Below are 24,331 nucleotides of genomic sequence, written 5' to 3'. Positions count from 1 at the left end.
GAAATAAACCAACGTTTTGAAAAGGTTAAAACGTAACAATATGAATAAACAATCGTAATTAGAGTGTAGCACTCAATAATAAAATTCATCATACGCATATATTAGAGCGACTCACTTCGTATGAAGAGCGCCTCATATTAAACCGTGATTTGTTTTAGAATGTCTCCCAAAATATTGACTTAAAAATGCGGGATTTAAAACAGATGGCGTCTTTTTTTAACGTGGATTTTGTTTTTAATAACTTAGTATGTCATTTGGAAGTGCACATATCTGTCATTTGTTCTCACTTAGTTATTAAACATTGTAGTGTAAACAATAAAGTTTTTTTTGTGCTTCGAAAATGTTGAATGTTGTACCAACAACGCCTCATACGCGGTAAGTTAAGCTTTACTTCTTTAACCCAGATATGCCGACTGTAATACATGTAGTTCTTGTTTACAGGATACGTCACGTTTATCAAAATAACATTTTGTTTGTTCACTTACTTATCACTCACCAATACCTCATGGGAGATTGCGGAATGGCATTTTTTTTTTGCTACTAGTTTTGAGTTATTGAATTTTTAATTTGTGATATTTTCATAATGCTCATATTCAGTCATTATGGACCTATCTCGTTTGTACGGAAAGTAAAATTTTGTGTATTTACAAGTGAATAAGTACTCATTTAAACGCCTAAGTTTCCCATTTGTGCAAATATGCGACGTGTTTCATGAACCCACCTTTTCAATTTTGTGCAAGTTTTTAAAGAAAATTTATATTTGATAAAAATATCAAATAAAACTAAATTCAACAAAAAAAAGCTTTAAAATTTTTTTGTTTTTCAATTGGATAAATTTTAATTTGCAAAATGTTGAATGAAAGTTAAATCTTTGGAACAAATGGTGGTATACATAGTTTGGAAGATTTTGTTTATGTTCTAGCTGTTGGTTAATGTTTTCATACACAATGCCATTTAATCCAATCATTCTGTTCCAAAGTTACACAGTTTTCACATGCACAAATTTTTTATATTTTTTGATTTTTATTTCTTATAAATAAAAGTAAACAAAATCAGCTTATTCATCAAATGCACAATAAATTCAAACTTATCGGAGTTGTGCAAACGAATTTCTATAAATTTGTTGACAGTTCATTTTCGAGAGTGTAAAAATGCACAGATTGCACAGTTTGCGAGACCTTTAAGCGTTTACATGAGGACCCCTTATATTTTTTTGAATTTATATTAATAAAGATTAGCTTGATTGTTATATGCATAAATGTTTCATTATTGCGTTTTAGTTTTAGTTTTGTTGTTGTGACCCCAATGTTCTCTATATTGGACGACTTAAAAAACCCCTTTTTTCAATAAATTTTTAAAAAACTCTAATTGCACTATTTATACCCCACACCACCATAGTGGGGAGGGTATTATGCGTTTGTGCAGATGTTTGTAACGCCCAAAAATATTAGTCTAACACTAGAGTGTCCCTTAGAATTACATTTTTTGAAATGTTGAAACGGTACCCCCTGAAAACTTTCGTAATGACCTAAAATACCACCAAAAAAATTTTTAGCTTGTTCTAAGATTTAGTTTCGAGGTGCATTTACAAGGGGAAAAATGCATTTTTTGTCAGTTTATTAAAAAATTTAGCTATTAAGTAATTACTTTTGCAATTTAATTTAAAAGAATCGGAATATGTACGTAATTGTCGTTGTAATGAGATATAAATGATAAAAATTGGTTAAAAAATGTTAAAGTTATTAAAAATCGCTAGGCCATTAACGTGTCTCAGGCCACTAGAACAAGAAATGTAGGAACAAAATTAACATATTTTGAGAAATATTAAAATAAAAGTTTATTCTTACTTAAAATTTATCCATATTTACTTGTATATGTTAACCTATTCGCAGTTAACCTATTCGCAGGTATAACCAAAAAAAATATTTTTTTTAACGTTTCAAAACTCCAATTTCAAATTTTTAAAAATTTTTTTAAACAAATTTCAGAATTTTTTGATCATCACATGCGGATTTATTGACAACATAATAGGGAATAAAAATCTGAAAAAATTATGTCAATATCTCCTATAGTTTTTCCGTATCTGCGATTTAAATTTTACGATTTTAGAGAAAAATAACTTTTTTAATAACTTTAACATTCTTTAACCAATTTTTGTCATTTGTATCTCATTAGAACGACAATTACGTAGACATTTCGATTCTTTTAAATTAAATTGCAAAAATAATTACTTAATAGCAAAATTTTAAAAAAAAAATTAATTTTTTCCCCTTGTAAATGGACCTCAAAACTAAATCGAAAGTCGGCACGGGGCAACCCGTCTTAGAACAAGCTAAACATTTATTTTAGGTCATTACGAAAGTTTTCAGGGGGTACCGTTTCAACATTTCAAAAAATTTAATACTAAGGGACACTATCTAAAAGTATACCGATCGACTTAAAATCACTTTCTGAGTCGATTAAACGATGTCCGTCCGTCCGTTCCAAATAAGTTGTATATATACAAAATTCATGTCACCAAATTTTGTTACGATCGATCCATAACACAGAGGAACAAAATTGAAATTTTGGTTTGGTCCCGCGGAAAATGTTTTTGATAAAACATGTATGGGAACTTTCATAGTCAAAACTATCTTTAGTTTTTTTTGAGGAGCTCTTGTTTTTAAGATATCGCGGTTTTAATTTTTTTTGTTATTCTGTATTTTTTTCTCTTTTTTTTTGATTATTTCATAAATGGAGACTAAAATTGAAAACGCATTTTTGTACTGGTATTCTACACAAAATTATCTTTTCTTTGACATCAATTTTGTTCATCTAAGTTTCAGGATATATTGGATGTTGAAAATTCACTTTTTCAAGTTTCATCCTTATAAGTTTGACCCATGGTAAAAGGGTTAAAAATTTTTTCACTATATACAATAAAAACATATCAATAAACTAATTTATATAAAAATTTATATACTAAACTATTTGGCAAATAACTCAAAGTTTTACAATATTTTTCATATGTTTGTAAATATTAATTTTTTTCTATAAAATACTAGTGTTTTTAATAAAAATTTTAAGATATTTTCACCAAAAACGCTGTAAATCACGTAAATACAAAATTTGAAATATTTTAAAAACGTCAAATGAAATATTTATATTGCTGTAGTTAGATTTAAATGTGTATTAAGAAATAAAACTAATGACTACCTAAAAATTTATTTATAAAAAAAAATTTTATTTTAGGATGTTAAATTTCGGGATATTATCTAAATATTTCATTAAATTTTTAACTAATTTTTCATTTGAATTAAAAACTATGTTCGCTATAATGCCTTGAATGTACAGTGCTAAACTTTTATTTAAAATTTTTATAATGCACAATTTTATTAAGGATAAAGCTGAAAGAGTCAAATTTCAAATTTCCTGAAAGATCAGACAAATATGCCAAAACATCCATTAGAATTATTATACTCAAAAGAAGCATATGTTTACGTAGACAAGTCTCATGTTAAAAAAAACATTCTTAGCTGCATTACCAAAAATTTTGAAGAAAAACACAAAAAATAGGATATTCAATGAAAATATAAAAACCGCGATATTTCGAAAAAGCGAGCTGACTGGAAAAAAACAAGTATAACATAGTAATGAGGGTTCATCAACTTCTACAAAACGTAGTTCAAATCTCGGGCACCAAAATCCCTGTTCCGCAGTGTAATTAGTCATAGCTCCCATATAGACCCGCTTCAGAAAATCACTTTAACGTGCATAAATCGCTTAAAAATGTTGATATACACACAAAATTAAACATAGTAAACTTTCATATAAACATAAATCACACGACCTAATTTCATGGTGATCGGTCCATAATTGGTCATAGCTCCTATATAAGGCCCACTTCCGAAAATCACTCAAAAATATAAATTATTGAAATTTTAAAAGAAAAATGTTTTTGCTCTTTTACTTAGTGTAGGGTAAGTAAGAAAGTATGGTCGGTCAAGCCCGATTCTTATAATTCTTACTTGTTTTTATTTCTCATTTGCTTCCAAAATAATATAAAAGTAATTTTAAAATGATCAAGCTCAAGCAATCGGCATATCTGGGTTAATTTGAACAAAAAAAGTACTGCTGAAGCACACCGATTGCTCATTAAAGTATGGTGAATGTGTTGCATCCGTTTCAACGTGCGATAGATTGTTTGTGCGGAAGTCAAGGATCGCGATATTTTGGGTCTAGTGATAACCGTTATTGAGCTGGAACGTTTAAAAAAAAGCATTTTTTAGTTTTTTAAAAAAATTTGTATTTTCTCTCAAAACAATGCATATAATATAGGGTATCATATGAAAGGGTACTTCCAACCGAATACAACGCTATATTTGACATAGACAAGTTTACCCTTAATATAGATATTCCAAAATGATTTAACCCTTTGACGACCACGGGGACACCGGTGTCCCAACACTAAAGTATTCAATAACTTAACATCGAAAAAAAGAATGGGTTCCATTTTAATTCTCAAACTTTAAATACGAAAGTTTCAGAATTGCTGGGACGTAATATCCCAGTAGTCCCGAACTCAATGTAGGGTATTATATGGACAGGCTTGACCGACTATTCCGACTATTTTATGAATGTAATTTTATATATTTTATAAATCTTTCATGCAATGATAAACTTTTATATATCCTTACCACTAATAGTGAAAGATACAACAAACGCTGTAATGTCGAAATGGAGCCAATATCTGACGTATTCTTCTCCTTTTTAACTTTTTGACAAGGCCATCACCGTTAACGACGAGCGCTATAGCTCTACGATTACCAACTGAATCGGATGATATGTACACCAACAAAATGTGGTTTCAACAGGTTGACACTACGTGCCACATATCTCACGCGACTTTAGACTTTCTGCACCCTCGATTTGAGGGCATGGTCATCTCACGTGTAGGTGATGTGAACTGGCCACCGAAATTGTGAAATTTTACGTTAGACTTTTCATAAGCAACATAGTAACATTTTATTACTTTCTTCTATTCAAATCATCTTGAAAAAAAGTTTCAAGGGTTTTTGTTTTTTCAGTCGTGGTAGTAGCGATTCTCGTGGAATTGTCCATATGTTACTTGTTAAATTATATTAAATATTAACATATTTCAAAACACTTTCCCAAATTTGTTAATTTTTAAATCTGGCCACCTCAATAAATTCGTCATCGTTTCATTAGTATTAAAACAAGAGAGTGAATGGAATTAATAATATTGTGTCAATGGAGAAACATTTTTTTCTTTTTGTTTTCATTCCAATCTACACTCGCGCCTTTCAAAATGTAAACAAATCTAAAGGAATGTTAAATGCTGTTTTTTATTTTTATTTAGATAAAAATTAAAAATGCATTTAGCAAAACATTCCTGTTTGTTTCAATTTCATGAATGAATATGACGAAAATGGATTTATTTTTAAATTAAAAAACAACTAATAACAACCTTTTAAAAAAGAAATGAAAATAAAAAAAACAAAATTTGGTCTATTTTTACTACGACAATCTGTGAAAAAAATTCCCATTCATAGAAGAAAAGCATGTCTACAAATGAAATAGAAAGAAGAAAAAAAAATAATGTTAATTGTTTTAGCGCAGGCGCCAACAAAATTTGTTTAATTTCTTTTGAACTTGTCAATATGTTACAGTTTGTTTCTTTTACTTGCTTTATTTTGAATTCCCTTGCAATTATTTGCTTGTGGCTGTCACAAACAACGATTTTCTTTGGCTGTCAAGCACAAAAACAGAGTTGTTTTTAGGCGCAATTACTCTCTATTTATGAAATGCTTTCTCGGATCTGTCATATTTTTCATTACTTTTTTTTTTTGTTTGTTTATTGTGTTTTTCCACAAAATGTTCGTACACAACTCGTAATGAACTTGAATGTTTCTTTATTATCTTCTATAATATTTTTACTCTTTCATTCCTTTCATGCATGTTTTCTTTTAGTATTTAGTCTTCTTATTTTTTCTTGTTAAGTAAAATAAATAAATAAATTCTTTAATTATTTTGGCCATGTGTTTTTATGAGTTTTGCATTTGCTGACTAATTGGAGAAACAGGCTAAAATCACAGATTTTTGTTTACGCAAAATGTTATGATTTATTAAATTTGAGAAGATTTTGATGATTTATTTAGTATTTATTTTGATTTCCGCTTTCTGTTTTTTTTTCTATATAAATAGTTAAACATTAATTAGTTTAAGTACTCTTGTTGTTCTTGAGTCAATTATATTTAACTAAAGAATTCTGGATGATTAAAATTTAATGTAGCCAATTGCTTTATGCAACCAGTTAAAAGAGCTAGCTTAACATAAAACTAGAACAAGTAATGGCTTTAAGAATGTGTTCTAGAATCAGATCGTCGAATTAGTTAATTCCTTTTGAGCTTATTTCACAAAAATCTCAATTCAGAATTTAAAATATCAACAATTCATTCCATAAATCCATTCCCCAAAAAAACTAAACTAATTCTTAAGCTTCATTCAAAGGCTTTTTATTTAAATATGTAGAATTTATTCATTATTCAAGACCGTGATTACATTTTTGTTAATTCATATCTAATACAAATTTAATTAAAATTTAATTGAAAGAAATTGACTTTTGTAATAGATTTAAATTGAAGAAAATTTTAATCATTTAATATATTTTATTAATTTTGTAATGTATTTTGTTCATGAACTAGTACTCAGGGGCTGCAATGCATTGTATTGGAACTAGGAAAATAGGTTATGGGAGGGATGATAGAGGGAGTAGTATTTGTGGACATTTGATTTGAATTTTCCTATATTGAAAGTGAACGAAAAGATTTCATAAGGAAGCTAATTCCACATAAGGACATTACTGCTAATGAAATAATTTTCCCTGTAATGTGTTGTGCGAGTCACTGTCCAGTCGACAACGAATTTATGAGTCCTTGCCGAAGAACGTGTGTTGCGTAAAAAATAACGGGTTTCGGGAACACGGGCACCCTCATTTAAGCAAAGCACATACCATTTTATTATCGGTAGAAAAGTGAAACACAAACCACATTGCGGCGATGTTCCAGTAAATCAATAGAACTGGATAGCTTGTTCTAAGATCTTTGTTAAGCATAACATTCATGTTTTGCATCATTGCACGAATCTCCGACAGACTTGGTCTATAATTGAATGAAAACGAGTAGTGAATGTAACTGTCCACTGCAAAAGAGTAGATAAGTTTGGAGGTTTGACATACAAGGTCGTTTAGAAAGATAAGGAATAGACTAGGAGAAAACACGGAGCATTGCGGTACCCCTGAATTAATTTTGAACTCATTCGATGATATTCCATCTCGCATAGTACGATCTCTGAGAAAGCTCGATATAAATCGAGAGACGTTATTACCGACACCAAAAGCAATAATTTTTGATAAAAGCCAAAACGGTGTATTTAACAACACCATTTTTACGATAGGTAGGTTAGCAAGTCTCGCGTAGAGAATCCTCTACGAAAGCCATACTGTCGGTCGCTGAGTAAATTGTTGGACTCTAAATACTTAAAAAGATGGTAGTTAACCACACTCCATAACTTTGGAAAGTGCAGAACAAATTGCATTGGGTTGTTAGCCTCTCCCTTTTTAGGAATTGACGTTACATTAGCAACCTCCCAATATACAGGAAATTTAATTAAAGTGCTGCAAATGTTAGCTAATGGACGAGCTAGCGTCGAAGAACACTGTTTCCAGACCAGTGCTGGTATACCACTAAAACACTTTTAACTGCGTGAGCGCGAAAGAATATATTTGGCATAGTTTTTATCCCGGAAATTCTCGGTACAAATTTCCCGGGAATTTTGACAATTTTTCACTACCCGATTCCCGGGATTTTTAGTCGGGAATCCCGGGAATTAAAAATTTACGAAAATACATAGAAAACAAATTAGAACTATATTTTTTTCACCAAAAAACAATGAAAAGTTTTTCACAGTTTTTTGCCTATATTTCGGCAATGATAAACCGCTTATTATAATTATTTATTTGGGGTTTTTCGTATGAAAATTTAAATAGAGAATTCATTATTTATAGAATTTATTTCTTATTGAATCATTCTAATTTCTTTAAATTTCTTTTTCAAATCCATAACAAAATTTCTTCAAACATTTATTAACCCTGCTGTTAGGTTTGGACCATTTTGGTCAAATTTTTTTTTATTTTTTATATAAATTTGCAATGGCTTATCGTATCAACTTAAAACGTCTGCTCAGGTATTATTTTTCTATTTTAATGATTTTAGTTAGTTTTTAGCTATATAGGATAACATAGAACAGAAAAAAATTAAAATTTACAAATCTTAGGTTATGGACCATTTTGGTCCATGCAATATATTTTATTCTTTATATGAGTAAAAGTAAGAAAAAACAATTATGGCTTATTGTTATTTTCGAAGCAAGATGAAAAAATTGTTTTTCGATTCGATTTGCATACAAATATGTTGGATATAATGCATTTGGCATTACATTTGAACTTACATCAATTGCAAATTCCCCATTTTCTAGTAGCTGAAATTTGTATATCAACTCTTGTAGATGGTACACTATTTGATGGCGAAGCTTTTTGTTGAGTCAATAGCTCTGCTGCAAATGGATTTTTAGGTTTGACTGTCCATTTCAAAACGTATTCTTCTGATAGGCACATAGCTAACTGGGGTAAAAACTCGGATGTATCATCTATATTTGAAAATACATCATTTTACCATTTATTTAATTTTCTTTTAGTGTTGTAGTAACTAATCGTTTGATCAGCAGTATCAACGCCTCCTAAGATAGATAAAGGAAACTTTGTACAGTTATAATAAGAAACGATTGCAGGTATCTTGTTATGATTATTGATGGAGCTCATCAATATAGTTCCTTTAGTTTTATGGCCGATATATATAGCAAACAAGTGCTGCGATTTCACTAAAAGCAAATGCGGATGTATATAAAGGAACTTTTTTGGACATAAACAATTTCGGTGGAAGTTTTGTTTTCCCGAAATGTTCCCATATATGTCCATCTCCTTTGCATCTTACTCAAAAGATGAAGTTATCACCTGTTATCAGTATGTTATAAAACATTGAAAGAAGAGTTTCCCAATTGTCCCATAACTCAAACTTGTCACTACTTTTTTGTTGTCTTCTGTTGACAACATCATCCAAGCTGAGAGCACTTGTATCAATTAAAAATTATCCTAGCTCTTAATAGACCAGAAAATATGCCAAAACTTGCATAAAACTAATCTTCGTTTTTGCCACTGCAATATAAAATTATTATGATAACCTAATTACGTATATACAAGACCAAAATCCCAGCAAGAATTATAACACCAATAAATCTTTCCATTTGCTTTCAAATTTAAGTCTACCACATTTATTCGTATTATCCATGATTATTTTCACACCACAAAGCGTTAAACCTGGTGGTAATGATGTAATATTCTCCGCTGAAGCTCCAATGTGACGTGGTAAAGGAATCCATTGCATTTTGGTTTTCGCAATGTATAATGCATCTACAGCATAATCTGCTTCATTTTCTTCACCATTGTTCATTTCACATTCACCAATGTGACTTTCTTTCAATATTTTCATGTAATATGGACGAAAATGAAATATCAGAATCAATTTCATTTAGAATTTCGGCAATATCACTGATAATATTTCGTCAATTTTCCATTTTTTTAAATTTTTTTATAAAAATTTATATATTCACTTTTATAAATATTTAAAATGTCTGGTCAAAGAGTTTTATGTAAAATTTTTTATGAAAAATACAAAGAGGACCAAAATGGTCCCTTACCTAAGATTCGTAAGTTTTTTTTAACCTAACAGCAGGGTTAAATGATTAAATTGTTCTTCAATTCAAATCTATTACAAAAAGGATTAAGACAATTTTTTCGATTAATTTTGTAAATGATTTGATTTAACAAAAATTTAATCATTAAAAGTTGGAATAAATTCCGTTATTAATTAACTTTAAAATTAATTCAGTATAAACAATGAATATATATATTGGAATGAATCTAAAAAATAAATATTAGGAATGGATTTATGGAATGAAAGGCTGATATTCTTTAATTACGGATTTTAGTGAATTAAGCACAAATTTTATTAATTAATTCGAAGCTCTGATATTTAATTTTTATAAGAAATTTGGCTATAATATTCCTAATTTACAGTATTATTATATATTTCGAGAATAGCCGGGTACCCGGGAATGTAGAAAAAATTTTCCGATTCCCGGGAATCAAAAAAGGTCGGGAAATTAAAAACCCTAATAGTAACTGATACTCTTTCGATATCGGGTAGTGGTTGATTGCCCTCTGGTAAGTTCGAATTATTTAAATGGAATATAACATAACGCTATTCCGAAATGTCCAATATTCCGACAATCTGGCTCATAAATCAGACTGTATTTGAGCGATGGCATGGGTTATGTTGGCTTCAAGGGCTGCTGTAGTTTGTGGCTTAATCGTAAAAAGTCTGACCGCACGATTTCGGTGGCCATTTGATATCAAATCTGCACGGTTAGGTTATAGATTGATATAGAGCTCGCCGTTGACGATGATGGCCTGGCAAAATTCGTGAACCGAAGACGCCGCCAAACACACCAAACAGTGACGTTTTCAAAATGCAATGGTCACTCTATGATTTCATGTGGATTGGTATCGTCTCAAATTCAATAATTCAATTATATCAACCATTTTGATAAAACAAATATATCATTTGTTGAACATTATTACATCCGTCTTGTTAAAAGGAATAAAATAAATGGCAGCCAACTCCACAGATTTATCTTCAACAATAATGGGAGTTCCCTATTGGAAGACGCTTTAATTACTTTTCATGTTCTATTGTTTACCCAAGTTTATATAGGCTATCCTCAAAATTTAAATTGCGTTTTGCTGAAAAAGAATTTTTAGAATTTTGCAAAAATCGTTAGTACTTAAACATTAATTTTGCAACATGGATACTTTTACTATGTACTCCGACAATTCAAATTAGTTTTTAAATATTTTACACTTATACAAATATTAAACAAGCTTGAATATCTTGGCGACATCTTTGATTTAATAATTATCGATATTGAGCAATTCTTAATTATATCAAGAATTCAACAAATAATATTGAAAAAAGTGGGTAATAACTTTAGATTTGATTATCATGAAAACTTGAAAAAGGTATAAAATTGCAATAAAAAAACGTTTAAGAAGGAAATTGAAAGTAATGAATATTTTTCAAATTATTGAAAGTTCTCATAAATTAATAGGATGAGTTTAGATTATGTTGCATTGCAACTTAATTAATTCGTTTATAAAACGATTAATATCACTGTGCTCGAAATTGACACTTTTTTATGTTATAATTCTTAAAATAATTAAATATATTCGCGTAACTCAAAAACGGAATTTGTTTATAAAATCAAAAGTTGTGAACAGATTTTAATCATTTAGAGCTTGTTTTGTTTGGAACTTTATTTTCTATACGCTTAAAAAAAATTAACAGTTTACCGTTTCATGCCGTTTTAAAAAATAAAAATTTCGATATTTTGCAAAAAAAATAATTTTTTGTTTGCAAAAACAAATTTATATTTCTAAAGCGACTGCGAAGATTAAAAACATGTTAAACATTTCCTACGTGTAATTTTATTGAGTTTCGGTTTTTTCAATTTATTCAATAAACTTAATCGTTTTTGAGTTACGCGAATATATGTTGTGCAACCTCCACCATTTTCGAAATAACGATATATCTCGAAAATACGAGCTAACCTAAAAAAACGGTTAGTACCACTGAATTCAGCGTACCCGAATTAGTTTAACCCACCCACAGTGTATTTATTTAATCTCATGAACTTTAAATTTCAAATCATTTTGTAAACAAAACCTTCGAAAACAACTTCATTTCACCGTATTATCGTTGTTCCACTGTTTTTGTATGCTTAGTAAAAATTAAACATTTCAAGTGTTTAATTTTGTTTGTTTATTGATATCAACAACAACAACAATAACAAAATCATAATAAATTTGTATGTGTTGCTTTTCAATGTTTTTGCAGAGTAATGTTTTTTATTTGTTTTAAATGCCTCTCACTTTGAAATGAGTTCAATATTCTACTAGTATTTTAATAGTATTTTTATATTATTTGTATATATTTAGAATTCTATGTTTGTATGTATGTTTATATATTTTAGAGAATTGAGGCACGCTTTTCACATTAAGTTGCATATTTTTTATTTTTTTGTTTATAGTTTCAATAATTTTTCTCGTGTTTATTGTAGCGGCAGTTTTTGTCCACGTTGTTGCGTTTTTATGTCTCTATACACCCAGCTAAACGTTTGTACATTAGGATGGTCCTAATTTTGCAGTTTTTGGGATTTCGATGCTACCTAGGTCTAAATTTTTTTCACAAATAAATTTTTTTTAAAAAATTTAAAAAGAAATTTGAAAATTGTTTTTTTGTCATTCAATTTTTTTCACCAAATAAAGTTTTTTCACAAACAAATTTGTTTTAAAAAATTAAAAAAGAAAAATAAATTTTCATCAATAAATTAAATAAAAAAATCAAAAAATTTTTTAAATTTTATTTACCTAAAAATATTTAAAATTTATATTTTAAAGTATATTTTGGTGAAGGTTATATAATATTCGGCACAGCCGAATATAGCTCTCTTACTTCTTTTTAATTTTTTTGCAAAGCAAGCTCCACTCTAATGTACATACAGTGTGTATGCATGTTGTTATGTTACGAATACAAATAAAAACTATGTTTATGTAAAATCAGCAAAATAAATAATATTAAGTGATTACAGTGAAATGTAATTAAAATGGACAAATTTTGAAAAAAAAATATTTTAATTTTTAACAAAAATCATGATGAATAAAATTCTATAAATACATAAAGACACGTATCCGTATACGAATACGTAATAAAGCTGGACACAAAATTATTACGTATTCGTATACGAATGTTATATTCCGCCACGACATTTGTATGCGGACTAGCTGAAATAATTTCTTAAACCAATTTTTATCGTAACTGCATAAGAAATGAACGATGTATGTACATTAAGGTGGCCCCAATAAAAGTTCTAAGATACCATTTCTCAAAGCGACTTTCAGATACTTCTACATGATTTCCTGCATTTACTTTGCGAGAAATATGAAAAAAAAAATCATAAAAAAGCAAGTATCCTTTCACCAAATAATGACACTAGGACAAAACTATACTAAACTTTCCTGGGAACATCGACACCTTAGTTTTTCTTCATACAAAACGTGTCGTTACTAGGTCTCCTCTCACACGATATTTTCTATTGTTAATTCTAATTCTAACATTTCTGATCAACAAAGATTGTATAAGCATATACCTATTCTAGAGTAATTGTCAAAAAATATTGTACCACGATTACTATAAATTTGAGGCATATTTCGGTTTAATTTCATCTCATCTATTTCATATACACTAGCATAACCCGGTGCACTTCGCTACCCTTACCCTAGTAAAATTAAAAAAATATGAATGGAAATATGAAAATAACACATACAAAATTTGAGAATCTCTCAATTACAATTCACTTGATTTCGAAAATAACTAACTAATTTTGTATGGGAGATACCACTCCACTGCTCTGATCCCACCCATTTTTAAACTTTTTATGTAAATATCAAGCTTTACTTTAACTTTCCTTTATAAGGGATTGGTCATTCTTACTAAGCCGATCATGCTTAGCTAAACTTCGAACAGGGATCAGGAATAAATTCGTTTTTAGCTAACCTCCTTAGAATGGTAAAAAATTTATTGATACAGAGTAGAGGTGCTATGCCCTCTACTCGAATTCCGTCTATATTCAGCTAAACTCCGCACATTAATAAGAAATTAATTCGTTAAAAGTTTAAACACTTTTACAATTATAGTTCTACAGATATTCGAAATTAATTATATACTTTGTATAGGGTGTGCCACGCCCACTATTCCAATCCCGATCAATTTCAGCGAAACTATGAAAATTTATAAAAGAGCCATTTAGACTAAGTTTGAAGAATCTTGCAATTATATTTCACAAAATATTTAGAAATAACTATTTACTTTGTATGGGAGCCGACTCACCATTTTTTACGACCCGTCCCATTTTTCATTAAACTTCATGCAGTGATAAACCGTTGAAAATCGTCACAATTATAAAATAACTATTTACTTATCTACAATTACATATTTACCCCCACATGCATAAACAGTTTTTTAAATTTGTCAAAGGTTTATAAAACAAATTTTGTTTTATAAAACTTTTATAAATTTAAAAATTGTTTATGCATATGGGAGTTAGAAAAACACCTTCAAAATATATTTATTAAAGCGAATTTAAATTACTAAAGTCTTCTTCTTTGTTTTCTATAGCAACTCTCACTTAAAACAGAGCGAAATCAATACGGTTTAATTGTTACTCTTATTTATTTACAACAACAAATTGAACAAACACGCATTGCTTTGTTTACTTTTTAGCTTAAGGTTCACATGTATACGTTTTTGCATATGTGTTAGTAACATATTTAAACGCTTATACCTATTGCAGGATCATTTATCTCGAATTAATCGTATTTAAGAGATTTTAGCAAGTGGCCATAATATGAAAATATATGGAAGGAAATTCACAAAATCCAGTATTTGATTTGTACATACACATAACTAATAACTTGTGTAATATTTTGGTTCGAAAAGAATATTTAAAAAAAATGTATGCAGGTTATCTAATGTGTTTTCAAAAGTAGTCCTATGACCAATTGAATCGTTTATTTCAAAAACCAGTCAAGCAACAAATTATTGATTTAAATCAAAAAAAAACTTCGTAGCTAAACAAAATAGATATTTTTACCTATGAAAGTTATCCATTAGAGTAACTGTTTGATAAACATAAAACTTTTGGTATCTGTATTAGCATATATCTAAAAAAAATATATCTAAAAAATATAAAGTCTGAACTTGACTGGTTTCCGAAATAATCAATTATATATTATAAATTTCATACGAAATAATATAATTTTATTAGAAACTTCAAAAGTAAAATGACAAGTGAACTTTTTAAAGAGTTTAACATCATGTTCAAAGATTGTTCTGAAATAACTATTCGTCATCATACACTCTTGACTGCTTTGTGTACCAAACGGATTTCACGGTTTTGCTTCACCATAATTTTTTTTTGCATGAAACAATTGATTTACCTTTACAAAATAGTAATCGCTCAATAACTCAATTTTTGATTTTTTGTAGCTTTGAAATAAACGATTTAATTGTCCCCCCCACATACAGTCAGAATCAAAATTTAGTATACAACACGCATTTTCATCTATGAAGCTAAATATTTTAATTAGAGAAAGAAATATATAAGTTTGTAGAAACTTAAAATTATATTTAGAGTTTAATCTTTTATTATTTTAGAAAAACTTTGAAAATTAAAGTTGATTTCGTGGAAAATTTATGGGAAAAAGAACAAGTTCCTAAAACCACCAGTCAAAAATAAGTATACAGTTGATGGATAACGCTCTATTTTATACTACCAAAATCCGAAAATAATATGCTAATATACCCTTAATAGGTTATAGATTATATAGGAGTTACAAGACCTAAATTTAGGGTCTTTGATGGTGTGGGTGTGGTGTGGGCTGTATGTCAGCTGCAGGACCTGTCAATATTGTATTCATTGCAAGTACAATGAACAGCCGAGACTACTTACAAATTTTAAAGGATAATTTTAAGTGCTGAACATTTAGATTTTGTAACTGCTATATAATCTATAACCTATTAAAGATCGATTGTCATAAATCTATGTATCTTATAGGTGACCTATGCCAAATTATGAAGAGATCGTCAAAAAAAAACCAATTGTATGATTTTTGAATACAACTAATCTGTGTAAAATTTTGGTTCGGTATCGATATTTTATACGATTTTTATTTAGGTTAATGTGTTTTTCAAAAGTTCTCCTAATAAAGAGGCTATGATCAAATATGGACCGATTTACATAAAATCGCTCAGTTAGATTTTTACATACATATTACTTATCTGTATAAAATTTTGGTTCGAAATCGATAGTTGCAAGATAATTATGTAGATTAATGTGTTTTTTTGGAAGTTTTCCTTATATTGGAGTTATATGATATTTATGAGATTAATGCGTATTTATAATACAATTGTTGTTCCTTATTTAGATAACTTAAAGTTCTGACTTTCAAATACCTTTTAAAATTTACAAATCAAAGAACAATTGTCTGAGTAATGGCCATATTTCCAATAGCACCTCTTAATTAATATTAATCATACGTCTAGTATGAGAAATTTAATTTTAAAATAGGTTTTTAGGTTTTTTTTTTGCTATTTTTTTAAAAACTTTGAAAACTAAAACGTAAATAGAAGTTAAATCTGAAATCAGAGACAGTAATATTTATTAATTTAATTCACAATAGACATAAATTTACCAAAAAATTTACCAAAAATTGGGAAAATTGGAATTTTTTCTTTAAATGGAAGGAGTTATTTTAGTTTTATTTTAGCAAATTAGTTTCGGCTATTTATTTTTAAATATAATGTATATTTTCAGAATTTTATATGGATACTGCTATCCGGGGAGATATCTGTATGAGCCTGGGAGAAATCATGCATCGATTCTTACCATTTTCAATAGAGCCTTCCATTTTATATGTGCAAACTTTTATGTTATCATCTGCAATATATTTAAAGCAAATAGCAAAACATTTTTCAAATATATCAACTTTTAGGACCAAAAATTGCTGATCAACATATAATATTTGGGGAAAATGTCAACTAATTTCAATTAATGTGTCCAGACAGACGGACGGACATATCTGGATAGTCTTAGAATTTTATAAGAACCCAACCTACATATATATACATTTTCGTCATACAACCAATATTTTGATATGTTACAAACGGAATTACAAACTCAATATACCACCCACCTTTTTTGTGATGGGTATAACAATTATGAAGCAGCATTATGCTTTGAAAGACGTACCGAAAGGGTTAAAGACAACTGTGTCCCATAAACTAATATTAACTCAACGTAATAAAATTATTGTTTACATAAAGTCTCAAATAATATTTTAATTTTGCAAATATTTGTGATTATTCTCAATATTATATTCTATTCAATTTTGTTTAAATATTTCGAAGCCTAATTTGACAAATGAATTAACTACTAAAAAAGCAAAGCAGAAAAGTGTTAAATTAAAGTAATTTTGTCATTAAGACAGTTTTATAAAATAAACTATAGACAAATGCAATCAATATGTGATACAAATAATAACATTAAAATCTAAGAAAGCAATCAGAATGTGGAGATAATCATTTTGGCAAATGAGTTATCCAATTAGCAGAATGAACATCAATCAAAATTATAAATATGAATGCCTTAAAACAAACACATTTTTGTTTATCTTTAATATTCGAAACAAAGTTAATATTTTTTTGTTTAACAAAAAAATAAAACTTTTTTTTTGTTTATAAAAATTCATCATTTGAAAACAATAAATACTAACTGAAAAAAATTTAGTTTTTGTTGCATTTATTGTTCTAATAAACTTGAGACAGCCACAAGTGAGTGTGTGATAAAAAGGCCATTGAGAAAAATAAATAGAAAAAAAAAACAACAACTAACTGAAAGATACAAAATAAACAAAAAAAAAATAAAAGAATTTTAAACTAAAAAGAACAAACATCATGTATTTAGTGGTTAAAAATATCTTTTCTTTTGGACCTGACAAATCGTGTCTACTGAGGACTAGGGGCAAACAAATGCAAATGTTTAAGAGGAGGGAATACAACGAACAATTGTATATGAGCAGACAAATGAAATGATTTACTGAACGATGCTAGAAATGAATTAGCCAAATAAATTCTTTTAAGTATTACTAGATACAAAATATTGTATTTAGTTATTTCACAGAAAATAAATATAGAATTTATAAATTAAAACTTAATTTAATTCTAGGTCTTACCCGACGATTTTTATTTTTGAAACGTTTATAGGCTTTGCCCTTGTGTTTGGCACCACCCAAATGAAGTTTCTTCATGATGACAATATTTTAGGTTCTAATGTGAACTTTTTATTTTCTTTTTAACAAATTAATATTAATTTTAAAACACACACAAAATTATGCAATATGACAATATTTTGTTATTATTAATCTTTTTTTATTTATATTAATTTTAATAGCCAAATTTAAGGTTTTTGAAAACTTTTCAAATATATTTTTTATAAATAAGATTCTTGTAAGGCATGAGACTCATATATCTAGTAAATTTTATTTAGATTTAATAAAAACTTATTCGATTTTTTCTTAAGATTCTTCTTACAAAATAAATTTATCACACAACATCTTTTTTTTTCATAAATATTTGAAAATTTATTTCGTTATTCTCTTAAACCCCCCTAAAAACGCGCACATCCGAAATCCATAAGATAAAAAATTCAACTGATTTGATATTTTCAGTCAAAACGATGCGACAGAGACAAAAATTGTGTTGTTAATTTTTCTTATTTTTTTTTTGTTTTCAAATTTCAATTCGCAACAAGATCAGCAGCGAGACTACAGCAACAACAAAAACAACACTATTCGTGAAGAAGATTTTTCATTTCTTTTTTTTTGTGTTTCATTTTATTTGTTTTCAAATACGTAAGTATTCAAATCGTAAAATGTTTTGTTGTTATTTCTTCAATCTATTTTACATTTGAGTTGGTTTTTTTTTCAGCTATTGTATACTGATGACGTTGTTGTGTCTGTTAATTGTTTTGGGGGATTTTCTAAGAAAATTTTGAAGTATTAAGCATTTGTTTTGGTTATGGGAATTAACAAAATGTTATTGCTCCCTAGGACTATAGGATGTTTATGATAAAGACAAAAACAAAAAGATTTGGAAAAAAATCATGATATTTTATTTCCCATAAATCAATAAATACTATTAATATCAATATTAAAATTTTCGCAATATTCTTTAAATAAAAGAAAAACTTAAAAAATAAAAACCTCTCAAAAAACCACATAGTAACACTTAACATAATCAAAAAATTGCTTACTTGATACAAAAAAAAAATAGTGCATACAAGAAAAAATTACAAATTATAAAAACTGATGATCTGTCCTACACCACCCATAAAAACTAATATTCAAAAACATATAAAAACTTCTCTAACCATCCAATTCATTATCAGTTTCATTCAATTCATTGTTTATTGAACTCAAACATTTCAACACCCACAACAACTATCATCATGAAAGTCTTCGCTACTATCTTTGCTGTCATTGCAACTTTGGCTGTTGCTTCTGCTGGCGGTTATGGTGGTGCTAGCCCTGCTGCTTCCATTCCTGCACCTCCCTGCCCCAAGAACTACTTGTTTAGCTGTCAACCCAATTTGGCTCCAGCTCCTTGTGCTCCTCCAGCAGCTGGTTATGGCTCTGCTGGTGCTTATTCCGAAAATATTCCAACCATCGTTAACGCTCCCTATGGTTACCAGGGATTGCCTCAAAATCTACTCCAAGTTCCCAGCTATTATGGAAATCATTAAGCGTGTGACTCACCAACTGGATGCAAAACTTTAGTCTAAGTTTAAGAATTTCTTTTGTTATTTGGCTATTGATTTTAATTTTAATAAAATATTTTTAAACTTTTAAAACAAATGGTTCTTAAAATGTGTGCTAATTTCAAAATATTCCCAAACAAAATTAGGATAAGCTTCAAAGTGTCTTCAAAATCAGAGAAGACACAATTTTTAAAGGAAAATTGGCTTCACAGAAGACACATTTTCTATAGGAAAATTGGCTTCACAGAAAACACATTTTCTATAGGAAAATTGGCTTCACAGAAAACACATTTTCTATAGGAAAATTGGCTTCACAGTAGACACATTTTCTATAGGAAAATTGGCTTCACAGAAGACACATTTTCTATAGGAAAATTGGCTTCACAGAAGACACATTTTCTATAGGAAAATTGGCTTCACAGAAGACACATTTTCTATAGGAAAATTGGCTTCACAGAAGACACATTTTCTATAGGAAAATTGGCTTCACAGAAGACACATTTTCTATAGGAAAATTGGCTTCACAGAAGACACATTTTCTATAGGAAAATTGGCTTCACAGAAGACACATTTTCTATAGGAAAATTGGCTTCACAGAAGACACATTTTCTATAGGAAAATTGGCTTCACAGAAGACACATTTTCTATAGGAAAATTGGCTTCACAGAAGACACATTTTCTATAGGAAAATTGGCTTCACAGAAGACACATTTTCTATAGGAAAATTGGCTTCACAGAAGACACATTTTCTATAGGAAAATTGGCTTCACAGAAGACACATTTTCTATAGGAAAATTGTCTTCACAGAAGACACATTTTCTATAGGAAAATTGGCTTCACAGAAGACACATTTTCTATAGGAAAATTGGCTTCACAGAAGACACATTTTCTATAGGAAAATTGGCTTCACAGAAGACACATTTTCTATAGGAAAATTGGCTTCACAGAAGACACATTTTCTATAGGAAAATTGGCTTCACACAAGACACATTTTCTATAGGAAAATTGGCTTCACAGAAGACACATTTTCTATAGGAAAATTGGCTTCACAGAAGACACATTTTCTATAGGAAAATTGGCTTCACACAAGACACATTTTCTATAGGAAAATTGGCTTCACAGAAGACACATTTTCTATAGGAAAATTGGCTTCACACAAGACACATTTTCTATAGGAAAATTGGCTTCACAGAAGACACATTTTCTATAGGAAAATTGGCTTCACAGAAGACACATTTTCTATAGGAAAATTGGCTTCACACAAGACACATTTTCTATAGGAAAATTGGCTTCACACAAGACACATTTTCTATAGGAAAATTGGCTTCACAGAAGACACATTTTCTATAGGAAAATTGGCTTCACACAAGACACATTTTCTATAGGAAAATTGGCTTCACAGAAGACACATTTTCTATAGGAAAATTGGCCTCACAGAGGACACATTTTCTATAGGAAAATTGGCCTCACAGAGGACACATTTTCTATAGGAAAATTGGCCTCACAGAGGACACATTTTCTATAGGAAAATTGGCCTCACAGAGGACACATTTTCTGTAGGAAAATTGGCCTCACAGAGGACACATTTTCTGTAGGAAAATTGGCCTCACAGAGGACACATTTTCTGTAGGAAAACACATTTTCTATAGGAAAATTGGCTTCACAGAAGACACATTTTCTATAGGAAAATTGGCTTCACAGAAGACACATTTTCTATAGGAAAATTGGCTTCACACAAGACACATTTTCTATAGGAAAATTGGCTTCACACAAGACACATTTTCTATAGGAAAATTGGCTTCACAGAAGACACATTTTCTATAGGAAAATTGGCTTCACAGAAGACACATTTTCTATAGGAAAATTGGCTTCACAGAAGACACATTTTCTATAGGAAAATTGGCTTCACACAAGACACATTTTCTATAGGAAAATTGGCTTCATAGAAGACACATTTTCTATAGGAAAATTGGCTTCATAGAAGACACATTTTCTATAGGAAAATTGGCTTCACACAAGACACATTTTCTATAGGAAAATTGGCTTCACAGAAGACACATTTTCTATAGGAAAATTGGCCTCACAGAGGACACATTTTCTATAGGAAAATTGGCCTCACAGAGGACACATTTTCTGTAGGAAAATTGGCCTCACAGAGGACACATTTTCTGTAGGAAAATTGGCCTCACAGAGGACACATTTTCTGTAGGAAAATTGGCCTCACAGAGGACACATTTTCTGTAGGAAAATTGGCCTCACAGAGGACACATTTTCTGTAGGAAAATTGGCCTCACAGAGGACACATTTTCTGTAGGAAAATTGGCTTCACAGAAGACACATTTTCTATAGAAAAATTGGCTTCACTGAAGACACATTTTCTATAGGAAAATTGGCTTCACTGAAGACATATTTTCTATAGGAAAATTGGCTTCACTGAAGACATATTTTCTATAGGAAAGTTGGCTTTACAGAAGACACATTTTCTATAGGAAAGTTGGCTTTACAGAAGACACATTTTCTATAGGAAAGTTGGCTTCACAGAAGACACATATTCTATAGGAAAGTTGGCTTCACAGAAGACACATTTTCTATAGGAAAGTTGGCTTCACAGAAGACACATTTTCTATAGGAAAGTTGGCTTCACAGAAGGCACATTTTCTAAAGGAAAATTTGGCTTCACTGAAGACATATTTTCTATAGGAAAATTTGGCTTCACTGAAGACATATTTTCTATAGGAAAATTGGCTTCACTGAGGACATATTTTCTATAGGAAAATTGGCTTCACTGAGGACATATTTTCTATAGGAAAATTGGCTTCACTGAAGACATATTTTCTATAGGAAAATTTGGCTTCACTGAAGACATATTTTCTATAGGAAAATTTGGCTTCACTGAAGACATATTTTCTATAGGAAAATTGGCTTCACTGAAGACATATTTTCTATAGGAAAATTTGGCTTCACTGAAGACATATTTTCTATAGGAAAATTTGGCTTCACTGAAGACATATTTTCTATAGGAAAATTTGGCTTCACTGAAGACATATTTTCTATAGGAAAATTTGGCTTCACTGAAGACATATTTTCTATAGGAAAATTTGGCTTCACTGAAGACATATTTTCTATAGGAAAATTTGGCTTCACTGAAGACATATTTTCTATAGGAAAATTTGGCTTCACTGAAGACATATTTTCTATAGGAAAATTTGGCTTCACTGAAGACATATTTTCTATAGGAAAATTTGGCTTCACTGAAGACATATTTTCTATAGGAAAATTTGGCTTCACTGAAGACATATTTTCTATAGGAAAATTTGGCTTCACTGAAGACATATTTTCTATAGGAAAATTTGGCTTCACTGAAGACATATTTTCTATAGGAAAATTTGGCTTCACTGAAGACATATTTTCTATAGGAAAATTTGGCTTCACTGAAGACATATTTTCTATAGGAAAATTTGGCTTCACTGAAGACATATTTTCTATAGGAAAATTTGGCTTCACTGAAGACATATTTTCTATAGGAAAATTTGGCTTCACTGAAGACATATTTTCTATAGGAAAATTTGGCTTCACTGAAGACATATTTTCTATAGGAAAATTTGGCTTCACTGAAGACATATTTCCTATAGGAAAATTTGGCTTCACTGAAGACATATTTTCTATAGGAAAATTTGGCTTCACTGAAGACATATTTTCTATAGGAAAATTTGGCTTCACTGAAGACATATTTTCTATAGGAAAATTTGGCTTCACTGAAGACATATTTTCTATAGGAAAATTTGGCTTCACTGAAGACATATTTTCTATAGGAAAATTTGGCTTCACTGAAGACATATTTTCTATAGGAAAATTTGGCTTCACTGAAGACATATTTTCTATAGGAAAATTTGGCTTCACTGAAGACATATTTTCTATAGGAAAATTTGGCTTCACTGAAGACATATTTTCTATAGGAAAATTTGGCTTCACTGAAGACATATTTTCTATAGGAAAATTTGGCTTCACTGAAGACATATTTTCTATAGGAAAATTTGGCTTCACTGAAGACATATTTTCTATAGGAAAATTTGGCTTCACTGAAGACATATTTTCTATAGGAAAATTTGGCTTCACTGAAGACATATTTTCTATAGGAAAATTGGACACACTTTGCACTTTGCAAAGGAAAATGGACTTCACAGAAGACATAGTTTCCTAAGGAAAATGAGCTTCGCAGAAGACATAGTTTCCTAAGGAAAATGAGCTTCGCAAAAGACACAGTTTCCTAAGGAAAACAAAGCTTCACAGAAGACACAGTTTCCTAATTAAAATGGGCTTCACAGAAGACACAGTTTCCTAGGGAAAAAGGGCTTCACAGTAGGCAGAGTTTCCTAATTAAAATGGGCTTTACAGATAAACAGTTTCCATAGGACAAATTTCATTATAGAAGACTCAGTTTCCATAGGCCCTATAGGCCATAGGCTTTTCTATATAGAATATTTTCAAATCAACTTTTTAGTTAAAATATCTTGAGTAAATTTTAAAAAAAAATAAAAATTGTGGAAAAATCCGGGAAAATGTTTTTTTACAAAATGGAAATGTCCCTTTTAATTAGATCACTTTCTATTCAAAATTAATAACAATTTTAAAACACATACATATTTAATTTACAAATTTTAATTTATTCACATCAATCACATTTAGCATCAAAACAAAATAAAAAACATTAATTTCTTAAAACTTA

At 29.4% G+C, this 24,331-nt stretch overlaps 2 protein-coding genes across 2 annotated transcripts in view; one reads left to right on the top strand and one right to left on the bottom strand.

The window, feature by feature from the left end:
* The window catches only part of Ca-beta (Ca2+-channel-protein-beta-subunit), a 65,472-nt gene extending 47,191 nt beyond the window's left edge, over positions 1-18,281 (bottom strand). Inside the window, exon 1 of the mRNA XM_065501432.1 lies at positions 18,023-18,281. Coding sequence (XP_065357504.1) covers positions 18,023-18,097 — 75 coding nt within the window. The 5' untranslated portion in view covers positions 18,098-18,281. The remainder of the gene's footprint in view (positions 1-18,022) is intronic.
* Positions 18,282-19,296: 1,015 nt separating this feature from the next.
* On the top strand, positions 19,297-19,590 carry LOC135950366 (vitelline membrane protein Vm26Aa-like). Its single transcript, XM_065499913.1, has one exon. The coding sequence runs from the start codon at positions 19,297-19,299 to the stop codon at positions 19,588-19,590; it is 294 nt and encodes a 97-aa protein (XP_065355985.1).
* Positions 19,591-24,331: the final 4,741 nt, after the last annotated feature.

The sequence above is a fragment of the Calliphora vicina genome, chromosome 2 (assembly GCF_958450345.1).
Source record: "Calliphora vicina chromosome 2, idCalVici1.1, whole genome shotgun sequence".
NCBI lineage: Eukaryota > Metazoa > Arthropoda > Insecta > Diptera > Calliphoridae > Calliphora > Calliphora vicina.
The sequence above is the reverse complement of the archived record's forward strand: the minus strand, read 5'-3'. Positions and strand labels throughout refer to the sequence as shown.